General features: G+C 41.4%; 1 protein-coding gene across 3 annotated transcripts; it reads left to right on the plus strand.

Annotated features, from left to right (window-relative positions):
* The first annotated feature begins 230 nt into the window (after positions 1–230).
* On the plus strand, positions 231–23,339 carry TFG (trafficking from ER to golgi regulator). 3 transcript variants are annotated; one of them, XM_054270440.1, is made up of 9 exons: positions 231–353; positions 2,643–2,745; positions 4,423–4,630; positions 10,990–11,073; positions 11,945–12,091; positions 13,550–13,717; positions 15,968–16,108; positions 20,035–20,124; positions 22,560–23,339. In XM_054270440.1, exons 3-9 carry the CDS (start codon positions 4,447–4,449, stop codon positions 22,916–22,918), a joined length of 1,173 nt encoding a protein of 390 aa, XP_054126415.1. In that variant the 5' UTR covers positions 231–353; positions 2,643–2,745; positions 4,423–4,446; the 3' UTR covers positions 22,919–23,339. The 3 variants fall into 3 exon arrangements, with proteins under 3 accessions (XP_054126415.1, XP_054126416.1, XP_054126417.1); XM_054270441.1 differs by having other exon boundaries at positions 22,563–23,339; XM_054270442.1 differs by lacking the exon at positions 20,035–20,124.
* The last annotated feature ends 432 nt before the right edge of the window (positions 23,340–23,771 follow it).

Here is a 23,771-nt window from a genome sequence, read left to right on the forward strand (position 1 = left end):
CTCCTGTGCGTGGGTGTCTAGCAAGTCTAACAAGTACAGGGGAATTTTACGGCCCGTTTTTTATCTGAACACTGCCAGCCTACGAAGGCCAAGGCTCGTATTTCGAAAGAAGCCCTCCGTCAGAGCGCGGCCTCGCTGCGGCAGCGCTGAGCTGGCACAGCGGCCGATGAGGAGCCGCCATGTCGGCCGGCAGGGGGCGGGGCCCCGCGCAGCGCAGCACGCACGCGCGCGCGGCTCGCGCAGGCCCGGCCTCGCTCCGGCCCCTTCTCTCTGCCCTGCCACGTACGGGCGGTGGCGGCCGTGCCCGGGGCTGGACGGGGGGGCTGCACCGGCGGGACGGCGGAGAAGCCAGAGTAAGAGAGCCGAGGCTGCTCCCGGGAGCAGCCGCGTGTGGAAGCGGCGGGAAGGAGGGAGAGAGGGGCAGCTTTGGGTTTGGGGTGAGCCGGCCGCCCCCTCCTCCCGGCCCCATCGTTCCCCGGTGCTAGGGGCGACGCGGCCCCTGGCGGAGGGGCCGGGAGACCCCTGGCGTCCCCCCGGGCGCGGCTGAGGGGGGCGGAGAGCGGCCGCGGCCTCCTGGGCCCGGAGCGGGAGAGCCCGGGATCCCTGCCCCTGCTCGGCCCGCTGCTTCCTGGGGCACCCAGCCACCAGAGCTGCCGGCTCCTCACTGCCAGGCAGGCGTTGGCTGCGATTTCTGTTCCCCTTTGGGCCGGGCCTGCCCGAATGGGAACTGAGAAACCCGAAAAGAGCTCCTCTCCCTTCTGCTCCCTCGCGTCACCCCCCGCCTGCCTTGGGAAAACTCATGGCTCTCTCTCGGATGGCGTTTGGGAGGCACTCCTGCTTGCTCGTGTTTCTGTCGGCGTCACTCTAATCCTGAACCCTGTTTTGATCAGAAAAAATTAAAGCAGGAGTGTCTGTCCCTCCCTTGTTTTCTCTGTTTTTCTCTGCTGCTGCGCAGAAAGGGTAGTGAAATGCAACGTGGTCATGAGATGCTGGTTTTAGAGGGAATCCTGAAGTGACTGGCCTAGATATGGCAATCCCTGTCCACATGCACCACCTAGATTAGTGCATGATGTGAATGGAGGGTGAGCCAGGAGGGGAGGAGAAGTCTGTACCTGCAAAATGCAGAAGGTTAGAAAGATGTCAGTGTGATTCTTATGGAAAGCAGCCTGTAGGCTGAAAGATGGAGACGTAAATGGTTGGTTGATTCCTCCCTGCCCCAGGAAAGTAGACACTGATTTTGTTAAAAGGCTCATTAGTGTGCATTCTGGATGTGTTCTCTGTAGAACTCTCTCAGTGGAGTCATCCATTCAGCTGTGTCACAGTGAGGGGGAAAAAGCTTTAGTGCTCTGTAGTTCAGCAGTCTGAGTATTTAATATGGTTTTCTGTAACAGTAGCAAGCAACTGCAGTGTTTAGAATCTTTAAATCTGGACACCTTCAAGCAGAATGGAGAACAGCTAGACCAAAAAAAGTGCATTTATTCTCCTGCTACCTTTTCGTAGTCAGAGATGTGCAGCAGGTTGCTGTGGGTAATGTGGGTAAATAAGGCATTACAGTAAGTCCTTTCTTGCACAAAGAAGTGAACGATACATTCTGTCTGTTGAAAGGCCACAGGAGTTCAGCTGTGTCCACCAAAATGTGTGTATGTTTAGGACTCAGAGATGAGGTTCAGTTATTACTGTTAACAGTTCCTGAGTAGCAAATACTGTAATGCTGAAGAAGCAAAGCCAGTGCCCAAGTCTTACACTTAAACAAGGTGAGGGGGTGGCTAAATGAACGCTTTGGTTCAAGCATTCCTAGATGCATTATCTGTATTTATCCAGTGCAGTGAACTTACCCGGAGCTGTAGCAGGCTGGGGTGAAAGGGGTGTTATCTTCCTGCCTTACTTATTTCATCAAGTGTGAGTGAGGCATCAGAGAAGTAGTCTCTTCCTGTTCCCCTGCTCGGTGTGTCACAGCAATCTCTCACTGTCAGGAGCAGGCACAGCCCTTTGCAAGGGGAGCATTTCCTAGCCAGGATGAGGGGAGCAGCCGCCAGCCTTTGAGATCCAGAGTGGCTTTGTGTCTCTTCTGGGGTTTGCTTGTTCTCTCTCTTCATCCTGTGTTCCACTTTACTTCCAGATGAGCTGAAACAGGAGAGCTGGGAAGCCCAGCTTTATGTGAATAAAGGGGAACCTACTTTTTTCCTCTGGTTAGCAGTGAATCACCTAAAAATCAGATTATGGATTGTTGGAATTGGCTGTGCGTGTGAAAGAGAGGAGTTGCCAGGAGGGTGCACCCATGGGGTCAAAAGGGAGGAGCCAGGGGTGTTCCCTATTGGACTGTTCTGTTTGCTAAATCATCTCTTGCTCTTAGTCCTGGAAAGGAATACATTACTGTTAGGAATTCCTACATGTCACTAGAAAATTTAAAAAAATTAAAATATTTTATTACAAAATTAGAAGTCTTGTTTGAGATCTCTTTTAGATGAATGCAAATTCTCCAATACTCAAAAGTATAAATCTGATTGTTACATTGTGGATAAAGCAAGGGCTTTTTCTATTGGGTGTATTCAGTAAGATGTTCTGAAGTGAAAGATTGATGTGAATGGTGCCATTCTAGCGAAGTGTGACTGTAAATATGTTTATTTTATTTTCTGATGCAGCTTCCTGTTCCCTGCATTGACAGTGCATGGCGACTTATCCTAACTGTGTCCTGAAGTGAGGTGGGAAAACTGTCCCATAATCCAGCAGCACTAAACAGACAAGGTAATGACAAATGAATATTTTTGGAAAGCAGATTGAAGAAAATCTGTGGGTCAATACTGTTTTATTTTTTAATGCTTAAATAAAAAAAAAATCACAACAACCAACCAACTTGTGCCAAACCCTATGCCTTTAAATGTAATTTAGAGTTAATTAGGTTGGGTTGATGTGCCTGCAGTCAAGACTCCTCTGTTGCAAAAGCTGAATAATGCATTAGTGAGCATTACCAATACTATAAACTTCTCAGTTTGATCACAGTGCCTCAGCAGCAAGGTGGCTGTGTTCATTGCTGGTCCCTTTTCCCTGCAGTTGGACTGAACCCACCTACCTCTTCTTACATGTGATGAGGAGAGTGAGTTTTGATCAATAATTGCTTGTATCTTTTTGGGCTAAACAAAGGCCTTTGCCTGAAATCTTTGCTTTGTGTTAAGTTAATTACCGACACCCCCAGAAATTTAATTGCAGTCTAAAGATGGCATTATACCCATCTTTTTAATGCAAAATATTGTCACTGAAAAAATAGAGTTAAATATATAGAGGTACATCAAGGAATGTACTAAAGGCTTTAGCTGATTGTCTTGTTTCTGGTAGGAGAGAATTTTCAGTGCAGTACTTCAAAAATAGACTGACTATAGCAAAATTCATTTTTCTCATGGGGCACTGTGTTATAACATTCTTTAAGGTAAAAGAAAAATAGTTGCATGTGTCTGGGAGTTCCTCTTGTGCAAGAGAATGAACAATGTACTTGCCTGCATGTGGCTTCAGAAATCTTGAGTTGCATATGGGCTGCCTATGGTTTGAGATCTCCAGTAGTTTTATTTCAAATGTTGAGATTTCTTTAATTGATCCTTTAAGATCAATTAAAGATCAATTAAAGATTTCTTTAATTGATCCTCATTCTTGATCTCTTGTTTTGGCCCTGTCCAAAACAGTGAAAATAGGAGGGGACATTTGACTAAGTACCTGAATCTCTTTTTGTGGTTTTTTTCCTCTCTTATTCCTTTATTTGAGTAACTTCACTGTAGTTTCAGATTTTTAAATGTAAAGCCTTTATGTTTTTAAATGAGAGATGCTTAATGCAAAGTGGTAATGTTTAAATTTTCTTAACTAAAATGTTAAAGATATAACAGAAGTATATGCTGTGTGCTGATAGGACACAAGATGATTTGCTACTCAGTTGGAGCAGTTTTTCACCTCTTAAAACACTGAGAATAACAGACTGTTGTGACCATGTGTTGAGCCCAATGAGTAGCTAATATGTGGTCTATTGAGCTGCTTTTAAAAGTCTAAAATCTTGGTTAAAATATCCCAATCAAAGTTTTCAAAAATTAAAAAATTGTATATGTTCCTTTCTGGAGAGGAACCCTCAGTGAGTTCTGTTCATCCATGTGATAAAACCAATGTTTAGCTCTGCACTTCTTTGTTTAGAAAATCATGCATGATTCAGCTTGATCCCCTTAGTAAAGCTACCTTAGAGCCTGAAATCTTTGAGTTATTTGTTCTGGCAATCTTTTCTTAAATAAAAAAAAAAAAAAAGGCCATTTGTTCTTTTTCATAATGGGGGGGCATGTAAAAATAATCAAATTAGAGGATAATGTAAAGCTTCAGAACTGTCATCAGATAGATTACAATAACTAACAGTTATTTTCTGAAATGTTCCTAATGTTTTGCTGCTAACAGGTCTGAGGTGATAAGGAAGCCACCATGAATGGGCAGCTGGACTTAAGTGGGAAGCTGATCATCAAAGCTCAGCTTGGGGAGGATATTAGGAGAATCCCTATTCATAATGAAGATATCACCTATGATGAATTGGTGCTAATGATGCAAAGAGTTTTTAGAGGAAAACTCCTGAGCAATGATGAAGTCACAATAAAATATAAAGATGAAGGTAAGGTTTAATTACTACTGTTGAGGTTTAATTGGCTACTCTTGCTCTGATCTGGTTTATCAGTGGATAGAAACTTTGCCATTCACCTTTTAGAATTGTCCAATGTCACAGGCAAATGCAGGTGATTTCTTGTGAAATCTTTTTGATCAGACAGTAGAAGCTGTGTTTCATTATCTCCTGTTATGCTCTCTTAACAGCATTTTCTCCATTTCTTTCCTGAAATATTTCCTCAATTTTTCTCTCAGAATGTGCACTTTTTGCTGTTGCAAGAAGTTGATTGCAGGTTTCTCTTCTGTTCATTCATTTAATCTTTTTTTTTTTTGAGTTTTCAGTGGTTTTCAAGGTGTAAAGAGAATAAGCATGTATGACCTAACACAAGTTATCTTATAAGCCTGAAATCTTGATCTAGATGGTAGTAATTCTTGATTGTTCTTGTCCATCAGTAAAGATTAGAAAAATAATTTTAACTTGAAATAATGCATTAAAAGTTATCTTTCCTCTCTGGGACCGTTTGAATCTGTTGCACATTGCTTGTTCCAAAGAAAATATTGATCATTAGTGTTAAAACAAACATAACCTTAAAGACTTCCACAGAATGAGGAGTGGATGAGCCTTTGAGATGCATAGAGACAGAAAGTTATGATTGGAGGGCTTTTCCTCTTTGAATATCAGTGGGGCATGGATAAGTTACTTAATTTGGGGCAACATAAAATGAAACTTGGGATGAAGTAATTAAATCCAAAGTCAGTCTCTTAAAGAGTGATGATTATGCTGTTGCACAGTAAAAAGTGCCATGTTACTGAAGCATTCAGATTCATTTCTCTTTAAAGCCCTAGGAAACTTTAGTGCTGCTCGTGCTGCCTATAATGTCAGCTTTTGTTCATATATCTAAGCAATAAAATTTCACTTTGAATAGCCTGAGACCTTTTTTTGAGGTTCATGAAGTTTTTGAAATGCTGCTTATCAAAATTGTAAGTAGTGTATGTCTTGGGTCTTGACCAATATTTTGGGCTTTGATCTTTACTTAGAAGGAGCTCAGTGGATTTGTGGTTGTTTTGTTTTCCCTCTTACCACATTTTTTTCCCTTCTGAAATGAGAAAGGTGAAAGGAGATGGGATGCTTTTTCATTAGATTAAATCAAGTTAGTCACTTTGGTTTTTTTGCATTCTTACCCATGCTTTAAGTGTGGTCATTTGGGGGTTTTGGTGTGTACTACTCTGTTTTATTCAAAATAAGATAATGATGTATGATGGAGACAGTAATTACAGTTTCATTCTTTGGTTGTCTTTCACAGTCTAGACACTTCCTGCTTTCACTTTTGGTTTTGTTTGTCTCAGAATTGCATTTGGTTTGCATGACCAGGTTTTGGTAGTGGGGGGGCTACAGGGGAGGCCAAAGCCAGGCAGCTCCAGGACAGACATGCTGCTGTCCCAGGCTAAATCAGTCAGACATAGTGGTAATGCCTCTGTGGTAATATATTTAAAAGAGAAAAAAAAGTTATGGCACAGATGTAGTTTTGGCCAGAGAAGAGAGGAGCAAGAATACATGAGAGGAATCGCTCTACAGACACCAAGGTCAGTGGAGAAGGAGGAGGCAGGAATTGCTCCAGGATGGAGTCACATTGGAGAAGTTTGTGGAGGACTCTCCCATGGGAGGGACACCAGGCTGCAGCAGAGGAACCATAACCTTCGTTCCCTGGGCCTCTGCATCACTAGGGAGGAAGAGATAGAGCTGGAAAGGAAGGAGGGGTTGAAAGGTGAATTATCCTGCTTTGATTTTGACTGGTAGTAAATTCAGTTAATCTCCCCAAGTTGAGTCTGTTTTGTCCACAAGGGTAATTGATTTGTGATCTTTCCTTGTTCTTATCTCATATCTTGTCCTTTGTTCTCTGTCCTGGCCACTTCTGGGGGGGAGTGATGGAGTGGCTTTGGTGGGAAGCTGGCATCCAGCCAGGGTAACCCACCACACAGAATGTACCACTACTCCACTGGGATTTCAGTGTGTGCTATGCTAGCTGATCATCACTGCTGTAAACTGTGTGATAGCTGATCATCACCACTCTAAACTAATAAATGTTCTTGCTATCAGAGTTGTGAGAGACCAAGAAAAGGTTAACAAGGCTTCAGTTTGCTTGTTACATGAGAGCTGTTACATCCTTAACTTCATTTCAGCTAAGCTAAGATTCTTCTTTAAATCCATTTCAGTCATTAGATGCATTGGATAATGTATATAATAGATATAATAATATAGACATTTTAGCTATTATTAGCTATTTGTTTTGTTCTTTATCCCTGCAGACCTGCAGGAATGCTTGTCTGGATCTGTTATGAGGAGATACCTTAAACTGGTCTCACAGTGTCCACTTCTTCCATAACCTTCACCTGTGTCTTCTCTGAATTCATATGCAGTCTTTCAGTGTTTCATCTACCCCTCCATACTCCTACATTATATTTAGGTTATGTGGTGCTTTTATTAATTACCAGAGAAAAGAAGCCCCAGGTTGAATGCTGCTTTGTGAAGTCAAGTTTTATCTTCAAGCTTTCAAACTCCTGAGCTAAGGAAATTGCTCTGCTAGATGTGAAACAATTTTCATGTGCTATTTAAAGTTCTTGAACACACATAACCCACTGTCAGCTAAAAAACCTCAACCCCAAACAAACTAATGAGGACTGTCAGCAGTGAATTTGTGTGAATCAAAGAGTAAAATTGCATCTTAAACAAACCATGTAACTGAGTTACACTTGCTAAAAGGCCCTATGGAGCCAATAACAGGAACTTTGCTTTTTTTAAGTTATGCTTGAATTTAAAACAGGGTGTAATATGAGATTGGCCTTTTTGCTCTTGCTCTTCATTACCTTGTAATAGAAGATTGTTTACTCATCCTGCATGTATTCAAGCTGCTGTGCTAGTCAGTAATCTCAGCCTTTGGTAAATTTACTAGAGTGAAGGAAAGCTACATTTTGATGTAGTGGGCTTTTTTGATTGTGTAGGGTTTTGTGGTTTGTTTTTGTTTTTTCAAAAATGGACTAAATGAGAAATAAAAGGGTGGATAAGCCTAATAGATAATGAAGCTTAGTAGATGAGGAAACAGCTGGCAGGGTGAAGGAATGAGTCAGATTTCTAATGTCATGAACACATCATGGTGATGCAGCATTAATGCTGAAATACTGTGCAGCCCAGTGGTTAGTTTAAGGGAGTCACTAGTTTATAGAAAGAAAAAAGTTAAAATTGGCATAGCAGAGAATGTGGTACATGGGAAATTGTAGAGAGGGAAAGCAGTGTCCCTTGTAAAAATGAGAAAGATAAATTCCTAAATTAACAAGATTGGAAGGGAAAATAAAGGAAAGTCTGTTTTGTTTTTCAACAGAAAATAATTAACATTGTGTAATTCTATCTGTGTCATGGTAACAGGAATTAAGTTTCATTTGCATTCCTTAAGATGAAGAGGTTTTTTTGCTATATCTAATATACTTAAATTGTCAGAGACTTCTATGGCTTGACATATACCTTATGAATCCTAGATTATACTCTACTTGGATAATAATTTGATGGCTGTAAATAGGAATCATAAAACTGACTTTATGCATCTAACAGGATTCTGTACTTGGTACTTCTCAGCCTTTCTTTTTCCTGCTAACAGAAAAATTTGCTAATAGAAAATTTCTCATTATTCTTAATGCCTTCAATTAAAGGTTAAAATAGGTGAGGGAGAATGAGGATGGAATGATCCCAGTTCTTTTGGGTGACATTAATCCATATAAGCCATGTGTATTGATGTGCATTTTCATGTGCAGGATAGAGTGTTTAGAACATGCATCTTTGTTCAGGCAGTGAATCTGACTGTTGGCTGGTATGACAGAAGAGCATCAAAGGATGCTTTGCCAATTTTATGTATTGTTAAGTAATTATAATTTATGGTGTTACCTGATGATAAGGAATAGAAGGGCTTTGTGTTAAGACACTGATGCGTTTTGGTATCAGCATTTAGGAAAGGTTATTGAAAGCTAGAGAAAGTGTTGAGTTGGAGGGAGCACACACCTCATCACACCCCTCTTTACTGCCATAGTAAAAAACGACCTGTTTAACTTTGATAAAGTCTGATTGTCCAAGTCCTGTTCTGGATCATAATGGCAAACAGGGACACTGAGCCTCCTCTTCTGGCATTGGTGAGATGGCACAGGGAGGCTGCGTGTCTGTGCTCACTTTTACTGTGTGCATTCCAGGACAGAAAGAACTTGGAAAAGCTGCAGAGGGGTCTGGCAGGGTGTGCTGAGGACAGGGAGGGGCTTTGTGCAGGTGGGAGCATTGGAGAGAGCTGGGCTTATTCACTGTGCTGCAGCGGGGGCTGAGGGCAGAACCAGTGGAAAAGGAGTTGCAATTTGAACATTGTGACCACTGAGTGCAGTGTGACCATTGAATGTGAGCAATTTGCAGTAGCACCAGATGGCAGCAGCCAGAAATTGCAGTTTGAGAGGCTGAGCATGAGTTATGGCCAGGAGGGCAGTGGGTCACTGGAACAGGCTGCCTGGTGGGGTTTGGAGCCCTTGCTTCTGGAGACTTTCCAGTCTCTACTCAGAGAATCCCTGACTGATACTGCTATCAACAGATGTCTTTTGAGATTGTGAAAGTGAAAACAGGACATAAAAAAAAAAACTTGGGAGGCAACACTATTTCTTTCAGGAAAACTTGAAAATTATTTTATATGCCATCACTTTATTAGTATTTATAACTTCATTTTGTTAGAAAGCACCTTCTTTAAAGACTGACAGGCACTGTGGGGTGTTACTAATAGTGCTTAAGAAAACCTTCCTTTGCAGAGGTGTTACTTGTAGTCAGGGATGACAAAATTAGAATATGTAGTTCTTCAAACTCTGAGCTGTTTTCTACTTGATATCATGTGTTTTATTACTATTCATACTGAAGCCTTAATTTCTTTGAAAATTTTAACCATAACTTAGATAGTTTGCCCTTGTCACCAATGTGTGAGGAATTTATATACACTCAGAATGTTTGGGCAGTAACCTGTAATTGAAAACACGTTCCTGTGTCTGTCCGCAGAGCCTCCTTGCTACAGTGTTTTGTGGAGGAGCCTGGGCAGCCTGGAGTTGGCTTTGTTCCAAGCTCTGTGGCATTTATCTAAACACTGTTGCTTTTCAAAGTGAAACTTCACTCGGTGGTGTTTCACCTCAGTTACGAAACTGCTCAGGCAGGAAGTGTTCCTGCTATCCCTTGTGCCAGTAACGCATTTCCCTGATAATGTGCTCTCACTCTTTCCTTTGCACTGCTTAGCTTGGGTTCATTTAACCTATGAATAACCTGTTGAACATGTTAAACACCAGAAATTTTGTCCTGCCAAAGACAGTGGTCTTGTTTTAGTTGTGATTTTGTTGAGTAAGCAAAGATAGCTTTCCTTGACTCAACTTAAAAATCGTGAGAGACCAGACTTAATGGGAATTTGGTATTTCTTTTGGGGATTAATATGATTACAGGTGATCAGTGCTTTGTGCATAGCCCTTTGTATCTTAAGAATAAATGATCCCATCCAGTTCTAATACAGTTCCTGGGACAGATGGCAATGTGCAAATTCATTAGGATCCTCTGACATGTAACATAGAAGAAATCCATGCATAAGAGTTGTGACTTTGTGTAAAATTCCTGTTTAAGAGAAGTTTTCTGGTAACTACTTTGGCATCTTCATGTCTTCATACTTGTGAGTTGAAGCTGAGAGAGATCTTTACTATTCACTTCTACATATGAACTTTGTTTTTCAGCAAGGGAGTGATAATAGTCTTGCAACTCATGTTCTGAATATATTCCTGAGGAAGTGTTCTAGACATTTGAAATTCTGTTTTGGTTTTTAAAAACTGAATTGGGTTTGGCTTGTGTCATTTATCTGACTCTTGTCTGTTCATGAACAGCAGCACAGTTCTGGAGCCACTTGGCGTAGGCATTTTACTTATAACTGGTGGCATCATTCTTCCTGGTGTTGGACTTCATGACCTCTTAGCTCTAATATTTCATCCTGAATGGAAACATAAAAGAATGATGAACTATATGGAACATCAAAGGGCTAATGTCAGATAGGAGTGTCTATATGGAATGTCTATAGGAAATGAACTATACGGAATGTCAAAGGGCTAATGGCTCCCTTTTGGAGCCATTCATGCTTCTGTCTTACCTTCTGTGCACAATTTCTCTGCACACTGATTCTTGCACTGAAATAATAAACATTTTTTCTAGTGAATTCACAATCAAATAGGAAGGTTATTTTTGAGTAATGAAGGAACATTTCTGTCCTGATGTGAAACTCTGTAGTTATAGGCTGTGACTTTAATGTAACTTTTTCTTGTTCTTTGCAGATGGAGATCTTATAACAATTTTTGATAGCTCAGATCTCTCCTTTGCAATTCAATGCAGTAGGATACTTAAGCTGACATTGTTTGGTAAGTATAGAATACTGTTTTTCTATTTCTTTTAAATAATATTTATTAAAATTCAAACAGTGGACTTCACTGAGAGGTGCAAAGTACTTTGATTTGTCACCTCAGAAGGTGAAGAAAATGCAATCAGTAAGTTGGTACTGCTGAGTTAATACATAATACCTGCTTTCTCTTGATATTTTTCATGAGACTTCCAAACTTAATGGAAATGGAAACTACTGCTTTTTTACACTTGCTCAAAGTGTAAAAAGCATTAAAGTATTTGGCATGTGTACATATACATGTGATCAGTGGTTCTTTCTTCCCCAGTGCCCTTTTCCATGTTCTCTTCCACTCTAGCATTTGTGGGGTTTTCTTCACAGGTGCATGAGCATTTGAAGCTGACACCTCACAGTGGTGCACTGCTCCAAACTAGTGTTAGTAGCTTGGAGTTGAATAGATGTTAACATGTATCATTTGGCCTTTGTGCAAAAGTTCTTTAGTTTCAAGCTGCCATGGGTAACTTAGCACGTAGTTCCACGCCTTTAAGCTGGACACTGACCTTATTTATGAATCGCAGCAGTGTTGTGTGGGCTGCGTTAGTTCTAAAGGGACACTTTACAGAACCACTGCATCAGTCAGAGTATATTGAAGGAAATGAGTAAACAATGCAGACACTTACTGTGGATTTTGATAGTTTTTAGCTTTTCCTGAACTGAGATTATATTAAAGGAACAGTAAGCTCTAGAAGGAGTTTTCTGTGTGGACTGAACTCTGTCACTTTAAACTTGGCAAAGGATGATGATGCTACAAGCAAGTAAATGTTGGAATTTTTTTGGTCATCTTAAAGTGGATGTTCCTACAGTGTTAAGTTGATCTAATTGCTGTTTTGCAGTGAATGGCCAACCAAGACCCCTAGAATCCAACCAGGTGAAGTACCTGCGCCGGGAGCTGATAGAACTTCGCAATAAAGTCAATCGTTTGCTGGACTGTTTAGAGCCGCCAGCGGAACCAGGGCTCTCCACTAACCTGCCTGAGAGTGGTAGGCAGCCTGGCAAAGAGCTGTTTGCTTTGGTTTGCAGAGTGGTGTGCTGTTTAACAAAGTGAAATATGGATCATTTTTAATTGTTGCTTGATGGCCCAGAACTTAACTTTTAATGCTTTAGTTATTTCAGAGACAGAATTTTTGTTCATGTATCTGGAGTAAAGCCCTGAACTAACTTAGGAGTGAAACTTCAGGATCCGAGGTTTTGTTGCAATGTATGAGAACACTGTAACTAACACCTGTGAACTCCAGCAATGTCTTTTGAGGGCTTTTAGCCAAATTAATAGTTTGTTGTTGCTGAAGAGTTCTTGCTCGCAGTTGAGTAGTCCCTCTGCTTACTTTGGGCTAGCTCTGGTGCTTATCTTGTGTTGCTAAGCAAGTTTGATTCACTAAAACAGTAAGAAGTGAATTCAGCAAAAATTATATCCACTTTTTTTGCCAGGTTAGGAAATTGAAACCACACATTTTGCGCTCAGACCAGCATCAGAGCTGTCTCAGGGTAAGCAGCACGAGGGTGCAGGTAGGGGTGGGAAAGGATTTTTGGGGGAGGGCAAAATGGGAAAGAAATTCTGATTCTCACAGTTTTGAGGCATTGATCCCCTAGCTTAGAGCAGTTGTACTGCAAATGCAAAATTTGTACTGTATCTCTGTGTGCTTAACTACAGAGTTTAGGTAAGCTGGACACAGAAAATAATGACACAAAGCCATGAAGTACAGTGCTCTGAGTAAAGAGGTGAACTGAGAACATCAGCCTGCCTTTTAGGAAATGTTGCTTTTGTATTTGTACTTTGACCTTTTATGGTTTTGTTGCTTAAAAAAATCCCAGCCCCGTTCCTACAATTCATGCAATTTGTAATTTCAGTGGAATACCATGGATTCTGGTTACAAACTACTTGGAAGGAGCTTAGAGTGATGATCTAAGAGTGAAAACAAAACTAGCCAGTCTGTATCTATCTGTAGTTTGCTTTTAACAGAAAATGTATAACTCTTAGGTAAGGCATTTCTGAGCAATTCAGCTACGTGTATAGTTGCAAAGAGCTCAACTTCACCTGTCAGCTTAGGAAGGATTAGTGGAGAAAGGCGGAGTACAAACCAGAAACTGCAGATGATAAAACACCACAAGTTGGAACTACGATGTATGTTTGCCTAATTTTGGATTCTTTGTGGCCAGTTCATTTGTTTGAAGCAGGAGCATTGTGCCTATCATATAGGATATTGATAGTCCACAGTGTTAGTGTATCTTTAAGTAAGCGTGAAAGAAACCCAAGCTGTGTGATCCCTCCCAGTCTGAGATCCATCAGTGGTTATTCACAGCTATCCCAAGGTGCACATTCCAGCAGTTACATTGTGGAGCCCCCAGCCGTGAGTGCGGTGTTGCGATTGCTGCGGTGCAGTGTGTGTGTGTGCTGGTGTCTCAGTTCTGGAGAGCTGGTAACCGCGCGTTTTGCTTTGTAGATGCTGTAGATGGTAGGGACGAAAAGCCTGCTGCTGCTGACGCTAATGTTAAGCCATCCACTCAAGTTATAGCAGCGAGCATGTCTGCATTCGATCCGCTAAAGAACCAGGATGAAATCAGCAAGAATGTCATGTCAGCCTTTGGCTTGACAGATGATCAGGTGTCAGGTAAGGACTTGGCTGGTGAAAAGGAAAGCTAAACCTGTGCATAATCAATTGCTCCAGTTTTGATTTGTCACAAAGCATTTGTATGTTGGATGTATTAAGCTGTGTTCTGTGTTCACTGTGTCTTCAGAATTCTAAAACTTGCTATGTTAAGGTGTTGTGTCTATGTGCTAACTTTTGTGTACAAAATATTGAAATGCTGCTGTTGATTTTAGCATTGTGTTTTAGCTTAGAGTACAAAATGGCTTCATTTAAAAAAAAATTAATTACTTAAAACTGTTGTGTGGACTAACTTAATTGGTATCTGTCAATGATAGTAGAACTCACTGCTCTCTGCTTTAAGGTTTGATCTTGCAGTTCATGTTCTTGGCTTGTGCTTCTGCTCTTTGGGTCATTCAGAATGTGTTGTGTGATCCCACCTTTTCTCTGTTTCATTTTAGAAGTAAATAGAATCAACGTTTTTACTGTTAACAGAAAGGAATAACATACTTGTCTGAATTATATTTTTTTTTGAAGAGCTGAAGGACTGCTGGCCCTAGTAACAGAATGCTAAACATATGGAAACTGACTACACTAAATGAATGCTGTCAGCTTGAGACAGGGTAACTGAAGCTAGAAAAGCAGTGTTGAATGTGATTAGGAGTGTGATGCAGAACTTAGGGAAGTGATTTTGCACAGAACCTGTGCAGGCCTGGCAAGATTTAGTGGGTCATTGAAACATGAGAATGGGACTGCTGTTAGCTAACAGGATTTGCTGTGTACTCTCATCTCCAGAGCAAGTGAGTTTATATGGTGTGTGAAGTAATGATACAGATGAGCAAACCAGTAGGAACTGGAGGTCATTCTCCAGTATGCCTGCCTTGGCAAAAGTGGGGAGTAAAAGTAGTTGATCTGCACTACCGTGCCTGTGCAGTATCTAAAGTTGTACCCACAGACAGTGGCTGACTTCAATATGAAGTACAGGTCTGTGGACCAGGCCTGTTGTGTGATCTCTTCCTCCTTGGCACATTTTGGGTGTTGTCACAGCATGGTTCTTTCACAAACCAGATGAAAACTTGCAGCGGGCTATCTGAACAAGTAAGCAATAGCAAGTGAAGCACAACTGGCAGAAAATTTGAGTTATTTTTTGAATGAGTGGTTTTGAACAGTGATATTTCAATATTTGTGTCTCCATAATTCTTCTGAGAGAGGGAAATTACTTGACCATTCTTTGAATGTGCAAAGAACTCCACAGAGGACCATTTAAGCAGGGTATAAGAAATCCCATTTCTAAAGCTATGATCCTGCAGTTACGTATATAAATGCAAATCAAGCAGTAGGCAGATTTAATTAACTTTCCCCTAATAAGGTTAACATGAAAACACAATCAGGGGCTTGTTGGATGCATATTTATAATGTGTAAATATAACTATCTTAAAATTGAAGATGTATTGGCAGCAGTTCTAGTACTTGTGCTTAAATTTGAAAGTAGTATCTCTTAGCATTCATACAGCTGGAAAGATCCAGGTTTAAGCTCCCTAGTTTCTAACAAAATATTTTGCATTAAGTTGTAGTATATTCTTTTTGTTCACATGTGTGTTTCAGATCTTCTTACTAATGTAGAGAAAATTTGAATTCCCAGTTTCCATGCTGTCTTTGGGTGTCAGCTGGAATATTTTCAGAATTAGCAGAGCAGACAATTGCTTTTAGACTAAAGCCTGCCATGTCCTGTCTGGGAGTGTGATTTTAACACCCTTTTGGAGGTTTTCTATTCACGTGCTATTTGACTAGCAGTAAAACACTTTGTGCCCTGGTCCATGTGTTTCACAGCAAGATGCTAATCCATTTGGATAGCTCCATGCAACCTTTTGCTTTTCCTCCAGATAAGAAAAAATAGGTAAGTGCATGTTGTGTCCAAATGTTGCAGCTCCTCAGTGTGTGTGCGTGCAAGGTTAACACTTAAAGCTGTTGAAAAAATATGCTGTCATGAAGGGTTTTATCTCACAAATGAGTCGGGTTCCTCAGAAGAATGAAATCTGAGTGACCTAGAGATAGGTGGAAAATTCTTCCCCCTCTGCCTGCCCTTCCCAATATTTTCAAATGAAAGTTTAGGTGTGCAAATATACACTTAGTTTTAGCTTGGGTATGACACACATGTAAATCTGAAGTGGAAAAAATGTTAAAAACATTGCAAGGGAGGGATCTTGTACTAGAATTGTTTAATTCCAACTTGGTGTTCATTTCACATACTGTATTTTGTTCTTGCTCCTCTAGGACCGCCCAGTGCCCCTGCAGAGGAGCGATCGGGAACGCCGGACAGCATCGCTTCCTCCTCTTCTGCAGCCCATCCCCCTGGGGTCCAGGCACAGCAGCCCCCCTACCCCAGCACGCAGCCACAGACAGGGCAGGTGGACGGTAAGCAGCGTGCTTTCCTACTGTCCAGGTGATGTGAAGGATGTTGTCTGATTCTGCCTTGAATTAGCAGAGCCAAAGTGGACACCAAACTGCCGATCCATGTGTGCCCCTCGGCAGAGCAGCTTTTGTCCTTGCTGGTCCCTACAGGAACAGCAGGGGGAGCAGTGGCTCCGTTTGAAAGGGCGGATGGTGTGACACGAGAGGATTTTCATGGTGCTGTTTTCTGCTTGCATCTGTGCTCTTGTCATACACTGTGTGTTGTGTCAGGCTTTCACTCAACTCAGTTTGTGGGCTTGTCTACTATGTATTAAAACTGTTGTTTACTCACCATTTCTGTCTAAGAGACTGGAGCTAGTATTTCATTGCTTCTTTTGTGTGCATGGCTCTGTGCTAGTCAAGTTAAACCCTGTAACCATCTTAAATACCTGGTACTTCCGTATAACTCCTGAGAGCTCAGCTAGCTCTCCTTTAAAGTTAAGGTCTTAATTGACATTCAATTTTGTTTGCACTATGACATTAAAAAAGTTATTTAACTTCTCAAAATTTATGTATTTTGAGGTTTCCTACATTTGGGCATCATTTCTTCTGGTGCTTTTTTCTAAGTGCACTGAGCCTTCAGACCTTCACACTTCTGCATTAAACTGTCTGTGAAATAACCTGCTTTGTTACTTCTTCCTCCATATGAAGAATAATGTAAAGTTGTTTCTGTGCTGCTGTAGGCACAAGTGAGAGCCCCCAGATGCTTGCTTTACTGATGCTCAGACAAATGTGAGATAGTGATCACAGTATCCACAGTCACTTGGATTGCCTTGCCTGGAGGGAAAAAGTAACATTTTGGTTGAACACAGCATTTGAACAGCTGGTACTTATGTATAATATTTAAAGAGATATGAATAGTGCTGGTTGAAGTGGAGCTTATGAAACACTTATTTTGCTGCTTTCAGCCTTTTCTTGCTCATTAGTCAAGTGTTATAGCAAGAGACATCTTTGTAGCTTAAAGATAGAGCACTTTGGTGTTTATGTATAAAAGTTACTTTTGCAAAAAAGGGCTCCAGGTTCTTCTGTTGGCAGCCAGAAAACTTATTGTTCAGAAACCATATTCTCAGCTACTAAACTTGCATTTTATGAGTTTAATTTTTTACTTCAGTTTAATACAGTAAGGTAAGAAGTTTTAAGTGTTGCTGTTAAACTGGAACTGAAACCAAGAAGTGAAGCACTTAAAAGCACTAGCAGCAGCAGCTTGGAATCCTGTATGGCTGCTAACACCAGGGAAATGGAAAAGTATTTATTTCAGTAAAACTCATCTTACTTGGGGAGAGATGTTACCTAGGCTCATGTGTCAGAGTAGATGTAGTGATTTTTCTAAACTTGGGTCAAGGAAAGTATAGTACAACAGCACTAATTTTAACGGGTTTGATCTGTATCTTTATGTAGTTTTTATTACTGCTACTGCAATCTTTTAAGTATTGATTATATTTTCCTCACTCTGTGGTTCAGTCTTTGGGAAGAGATCAGAAGTAACTTTTGTCCTTGTTCATTAGAAATTAGAGATACATTGCTCATGCTGTGTGTGGTATGTATGTGGTAAACAGCAGTCTCTCACCAGAGCTGGATAGTGTAAGTGCAATTATCAAATTTATTCCACAGTGTTCAAAGGCTTTTCTTTGAAACGTGGACTAGTTTCCTATACTTCACTGAGGTCTGATAGCACCTCAGTCCAGGGGTAATGTGGGGGCTTGTGCTGTCCCCACAGAGCCATAACCCAGGGAGAACTTTGGGTAGGTCTTGATTGTTAGGTTTTCAACAGGATGGACTCACATAAATGGCCCTGCTGGTGAACAGCAGGTTCTGTTAGAAACTAGTTTTGAAACTAATTTGAAATTATTAGTTCACTTCATAAAAAGCCCAAAATTCCCCAAGCTCTGCTTCCCCCACACACTTTCACAGTATTTTGAAGATTGAAGTAAACTGGTGATGCCAATCATGTGTCAGTCATTCTGGTGTATCAGGGTTTATTTATTAATGGCTTTCTCTGCCAGTAAACGCTGTGATGATTATGATTTGATAGTCACATGTAACAACCTAAGAACCAGTCACCTCACTTCTGTGTGGATACTACTGAAGGGCTGCCTCCATTGAGAAGTTTTCAGCATTCACTAATTTGAATTAAATCAATCCAGCAAAGATGTTCTAGTACAGTGCTTTGTCTTGTGGCCTCTGCTTTTCTGTCACTAAATTCAGTCCTGAACACACACAAGAAACAATTATATACAGATGTGGATGCTTTTTTAGTCTTTGCTGAAATATATGTGAAATTGTCCCATAAGCACTTCATGGTCTTCTAGGGAAAAGAATGTTGTGTGAATATATGTAAATGGTCTGGATTCTGAATCAGACTAAAAGTCTTTTTCAGTGCATGGGAACAATGGCAAATGCTGGCAGACCTTTCACTGCAATAAGCACTGCTAAGTACAAAACCAGACATCAGTGCTGTAGCTCATCTAGTTTTCAGAGTAAAAATCCAGGGAAAGAAAAGACTCTGTGTCTGAGGGCCCAGAGTATCCCTGCCTGTATTCATGGCTGTAAATTAAGGATGTTTTTTTAAATGGCACTGGAGCACGTCTCTGTTCCTCACTAACACCTCAGCCCTGGAGAAGACAGCAAGCCTTCTCAGAAACCTTTGGTAAAACTCCATGCTGTTTCTTTACTATCCCTTTACCTGGGATTTCCAGCAGGTGCCAGTGTGGTCTCTCTGTTAGCATCTGGGGAGCTGTCCCAAGATAGGCAGCCTGCTGGTTATTCTCCCAGAACTTCCCCATGTCAAATGAGCTTCAGAAAGAGAACTTTCTGAGTTTCTGATTCTTAATTATCAAGCTAACAGGCTTAAATTCTCTTCAAGCCTTGTGTTTTGCACTCATCATCCCACAATAATTGCACACCAAATAATATTTTAAGTTACTGCATCTGTATAAAGTATTCTAAACACCTTAGTGTGAATATAAAATAATGTTACTTTCAGCTGCAAGTAATACAGATAAAAGAAGAAATTAGGAGTTACTTTAAATCACTGTGGACAGGGGTCTGTCTGGGAGAACTTGGAGCAGAGTCAAGTTGCTTTTGTCTCTGTGCAGCGCTGAACATAGAGTTTACAGTCTATTTATACAGTCTGCTGATCTTTGCAGAATGAATAATAGTACAGTAACACTTCATAATAGTAAAGTTTCCATGTCTGCTTCAGTTCAGCTAAGCTTTAGTTTTGGCAGATAATTGATTTTGTTCTTTGACTGTGACTTTCTAGATTGAAAAACAGCAGAAGCATAAAGCCTCAACAGGACCCATAGGTTGTGTAAACAAATATTCTGCCTCTTCTGGCCAAGAAATTGAAAACAGTGAATGTAGGAAAAATAAGCATTGACTTGGACTTCCAAGCTTAAGAATATATGGTTTTATTTTTGCTTCTGGTGTATACTGCTGGGTCTCTTAAGAAAACTTGGCAGTGCTAAGAGATGGATGTCTTATCTGGAAAATGTGGCCAGCATAAATAATGTACCTCTTGCTTACAGTACTTGGTTGCAGAAATGGTCTTAAAAAGCTAATCTAAACAGACAGTCTGAGGACATGTTTAACTTTTGAAGTATTTAATTTACAGTGTAAGTTCTGGAGCAGTTATGAAGATGTTTAAAGATTCCTGGTCTGTTACCCACCAGAGCAGTGCTAGCTAAGGTGGCAGATTCTGGCAGCCTCTGAAAATGTGCAATAGTAAGCCTCACGTAACTCTTTAGATAAACTTCATTTAGCCAGAACAGCGTGTTTCAGGTACTAAAATCTGTACTTTGATGTCACTGGGTTTGTTTCTGTGCTGTTGGACTGTCAGGGTATCTGCACCAGGGTACTGGGCTTCAACCAAATGCGTTTTTAATCCCTAGGTCAGATGTATCAGCAGTACCAGCAGCCTGGTTACCCTGCTCAGCAGCCGCAGGCTCAGCCCCAGCAGCAGTACGGCGTGCAGTACCCAGGTAAGCAGCTCTGCAGCAGCAGCCCCTGCAGTGCCCCACCCTGGCAGGCTTCATTCCTGACCCTGTGGGGCAGCCCAGGGTGCTGAGCTGCCCACGTGCCTGTGTTCCTTATGGGAGCTGGCACAATTCAGAAACTGCCAGGAAGAGAGTGCTGTAGCTGTTTAAATTGTTAATATGCAGTCAGAGTTCAGTCCTGCTTGATTGTGACCAAAGGCAGGCCTTGTTACTAATCAGCAGAATGACTTGTTAGAAAAGCAAGCAAAATGAATCACCTGAAGGGTGAGCAGCCTTCAGGATTATATTCTGCAGTCATAGGATTCTAGCAAGTAAGTGACTAAAGATCCCAATTTAGCTTCCTTAAATATCAAAGATGTCTAAAGATGGCCCCTATTTCATGTGTCTAGAATGATCTCTGTATGCAAAATTTACTGGTGCAAACTCTGTAGTTGTCATTCAGTAAATCCTTGCCTAATAGCCATACTGTAAATCCCAGAGAAACTTTCAAGAGATAGTTTTTGTTTTTTAGTTTTTGATTTTGCTGATACCTTAAGTAAAGGTGCAAGTAGATTTTCAGCAGAAGAATATTTTAGTGCACTAGAGGTTTATGTGCAGTGAAATATGAAAAGCTAGCTTTGGTGTATACCCAAAATAAACTTGAACTCTGAACTTTCAGTTCCTTTAGGAGCAGCTGGCATCTAGGAATGCATAGTATATGCTAGGAATGACAGTCCAGATGAGGTTTAGGGATGAACCTGTTAGAGTAGATTCTGTAACAAATTGCATTTTGCTTAACAATTTTAGAAAATGATACAAAGCATTTATCATTCCTTGTTGTAAAAATCCTCCTTAAACTAAACAAAAGACTCCCATTAAGTGACTCAGAGCCAGTGTGACCTTTTCTTGGTGCACAGTGGGAGTGCATCACTTTTCATATAGATAAGAAGATTTGCAGAGCTCACAAAGAAATTCCACGCTTAGCTTGGATAAGAACCCTAGAATACTTGGACTGAAGGTTTGTGCCTCAGACCTTGTTCCTGTGCACTGTGTGAGAGCTCATTGGTTTGAATGTCTAAATGGAATCTTGTTCTCTGCAGATTTCTCCTCACCACATTGGTAATTAGAATACAGAGACAGATGTACTGAGGTATAATTTCAGAAGTAGCAAGCCTGTTGGAAGTAGAAGGGTCTGTCTGATACTCTGGGCTTAAAACCTGAGTGGGGAAACAAAGGAATTCCAATCTGCTTTCTAGACATATCCTACCATTGTCTAATCCATTATTTTACTGATGTTCCTGTGAAAACCTAGTGCAATGTGAGTTTTGCTTTCCAACATCATTGTCAAGTATGAATGAAATGCCACCAGAAACTTCCTGGGCACCTCTGGTTGTCATAACTAAGTTCACAATACCTTCAGAAACAGAGTTTGCTTTGAGGACTTCTTGACAGCAGAGATGTCAAGAAGAGATGGAGATGTTGAGTCATAGGATCTTTTTGTTTGTGTTGCTTTAGTTCTCATGAGTATTGTCTCCTTTCAAACCCATGTCTCCCCAAGAGCAGGATACCTTCCCACTCTTGTAGATCTACTAGGCAACAGTGACTATTTATTCATGGGTGTAAAAATGGACCCTTCAGAGGTTTGTCTCATGAGTAAATTTTGATCCCAGTTTCAAGGTGAGTTTACTGCAGTGCATTCTTACCCTTACTCTTTCCATTTAGGGCTGTGCACTTTTAATAATTTGTGTGTCTGGTGTTTAATGCTGACAGGATTCCAGTCACTGGAGAGGTTTCATTGCAAGTAGCTGCAGGTGTGTTGGATAAAAGTAGCTATTTCTTCATGAAAGGACTTGGTTCCATTTTAAAATTTCTGAGAAGAGAAATTCCCTTTGGAAGCTAGTGTTATACAGAAAAATCAAATTTGAGACATGTGTAAATGGAAGTTTTGTGCTAAAGTGTTTTGTTCTACATAACCTTTTCATATTTACCACTAAGGAACTGAAAACACCTATGATTTCACCAATTATTTTTTTTTTAATATAAACCCCTGAGAGTATTGGCGAGACAGTTTAATTTGGAGGTTTTATTTGGGAAAAGGATTGAATTTTGCCTCATTTGCCAATGAAGACTTTATTTTTTTGTGTGTGATATTTAGGAAAAGACTACTTGCCTTTTTTTTTTATTTATTTCTTGTCAGTCACAGGAAAACTGTTTTACAGTAACTGTTGTCAGTGTGCTGTGCTGCCGCGGTGTGCACCAAAACCCCGGCTGTGCGCTTATGTGAGAGGCAGGAAAACTCGCAGTTCACGCTTGGTTTGCCTTTTCTGTGCTTCCCGCATCGTTTTGCGTTTGTCGCTGTGAACATTAGGAACAGCAGGTCTTTCTGCAGGCACCGGGGCTCCTTAGTGTCTCTCACGCCACCTTGCTCTCTGCCTTTCCAGCAGGCTACAGCCAGCAGCAGCCCCCGTCGCAGCAAGCGCAGCAGTTCCCGGCCTACAGCCAGGCGGCCGCCCCGGCCCCGGCCGCCGCCTTCCCGGGCCAGGCGCAGCAGCTGCCGGCGCAGCAGCCGCAGTACGCGGCGGGCAGCTTCCCCCCGCAGCCCTACACCACGCAGGCCTCGCAGCCCGCCGCCTACAGCGGCTCCCAGCCGGCCCCGGGCACCTTCCAGCCGCGGCCCGGCTTCACCCCCCCGCCCGGCAGCACCATGACTCCCCCGCCCAGCGGGCCCAACCCCTACGCCCGCAGCCGTCCCCCGTTCGGGCCGCAGGGCTACACCCAGCCCGGGCCCGGCTACCGCTAAGGAGGTGTCCGAAGACAGCGACTGACACGTGCGATTCCATCCCGACAGACTCCAGAATTTTTAATTGAGATTCCAAAACTGTAATGAGGCAAAACTATAGCTGTTAATTAAATTCTGCTGGGGGGAGGGAAATTACCAAATCTTTCCTGCTTTAAATTGTATTCGCTTCCTAGTTTAATTTGGGGCTGGGTGGTTTTTGGAAAACACTACTTAAACGTCTGTAAAGTGATTGACATTCTAGCTTGCCTTGTCTGAAGGATATGAAGATACTAGTTGGAAGTTTAGCCCACTTATCAGGCTTGTTCTTACTAATACCATGATGTACTAAATTAGATTCATTCTGGAGGTCAAACTAGATATGATGTATTATAAATTGTAATGTTCACATGGAAAAACTAATAAAAACCCTGAATCTATTAAATGCCTGATCTTGATTTTAGAAGTTAGGCAATACTGCACAAGACAAGTGTGCTAAGCCCATTGTGCATGCTGGGTGTAGAGAGAGTGGTGAAGAGCAGCGGTGCTGGGGTCTGTAGGAGGAGAGGCAGATTTCTGGGTGTGGAAATGGAGAGGTGCTGGGACTGCAGATGGCTTGCACAGAGGTTTCATAGCAGGGGGTGGTTTTGTGCTGTCTGCTGTCATTAATTGTCAAGTGACTCTTTTACCAAATAGAAACCAATCCGTAAAATCTTAAAGCCTCTTATCAATTTTGCTTTAACAAGGTGTAGGAGAGAATTCATTTATTACTTGGAAATTTGAACCAAATGGGTAATTTAAAAAAAGAGCTCTTAAAAAACCCCCAACTTTCCACAGGTTCTTTGCCACCCACAAGAACTTGGGAGTGCAATCCTAG

This window comes from Melozone crissalis, unplaced genomic scaffold (genome assembly GCF_028551555.1).
Source record: "Melozone crissalis strain CALT ecotype California unplaced genomic scaffold, PUWL_Pcris_2 ptg000009l_1, whole genome shotgun sequence".
NCBI classification, from domain to species: domain Eukaryota; kingdom Metazoa; phylum Chordata; class Aves; order Passeriformes; family Passerellidae; genus Melozone; species Melozone crissalis.

Coding starts and splice junctions, on each gene's coding strand:
- TFG (XM_054270440.1), top strand. CDS start 4,447: ATGAATGGGCAGCTGGACTTAAGTGGGAAGCTGATCATCAAAGCTCAG. Junction 4,631..10,989: donor AATAAAATATAAAGATGAAG/GTAAGGTTTAAT, acceptor TGTTCTTTGCAG/ATGGAGATCTTATAACAATT. Junction 13,718..15,967: donor GACAGATGATCAGGTGTCAG/GTAAGGACTTGG, acceptor TTGCTCCTCTAG/GACCGCCCAGTGCCCCTGCA.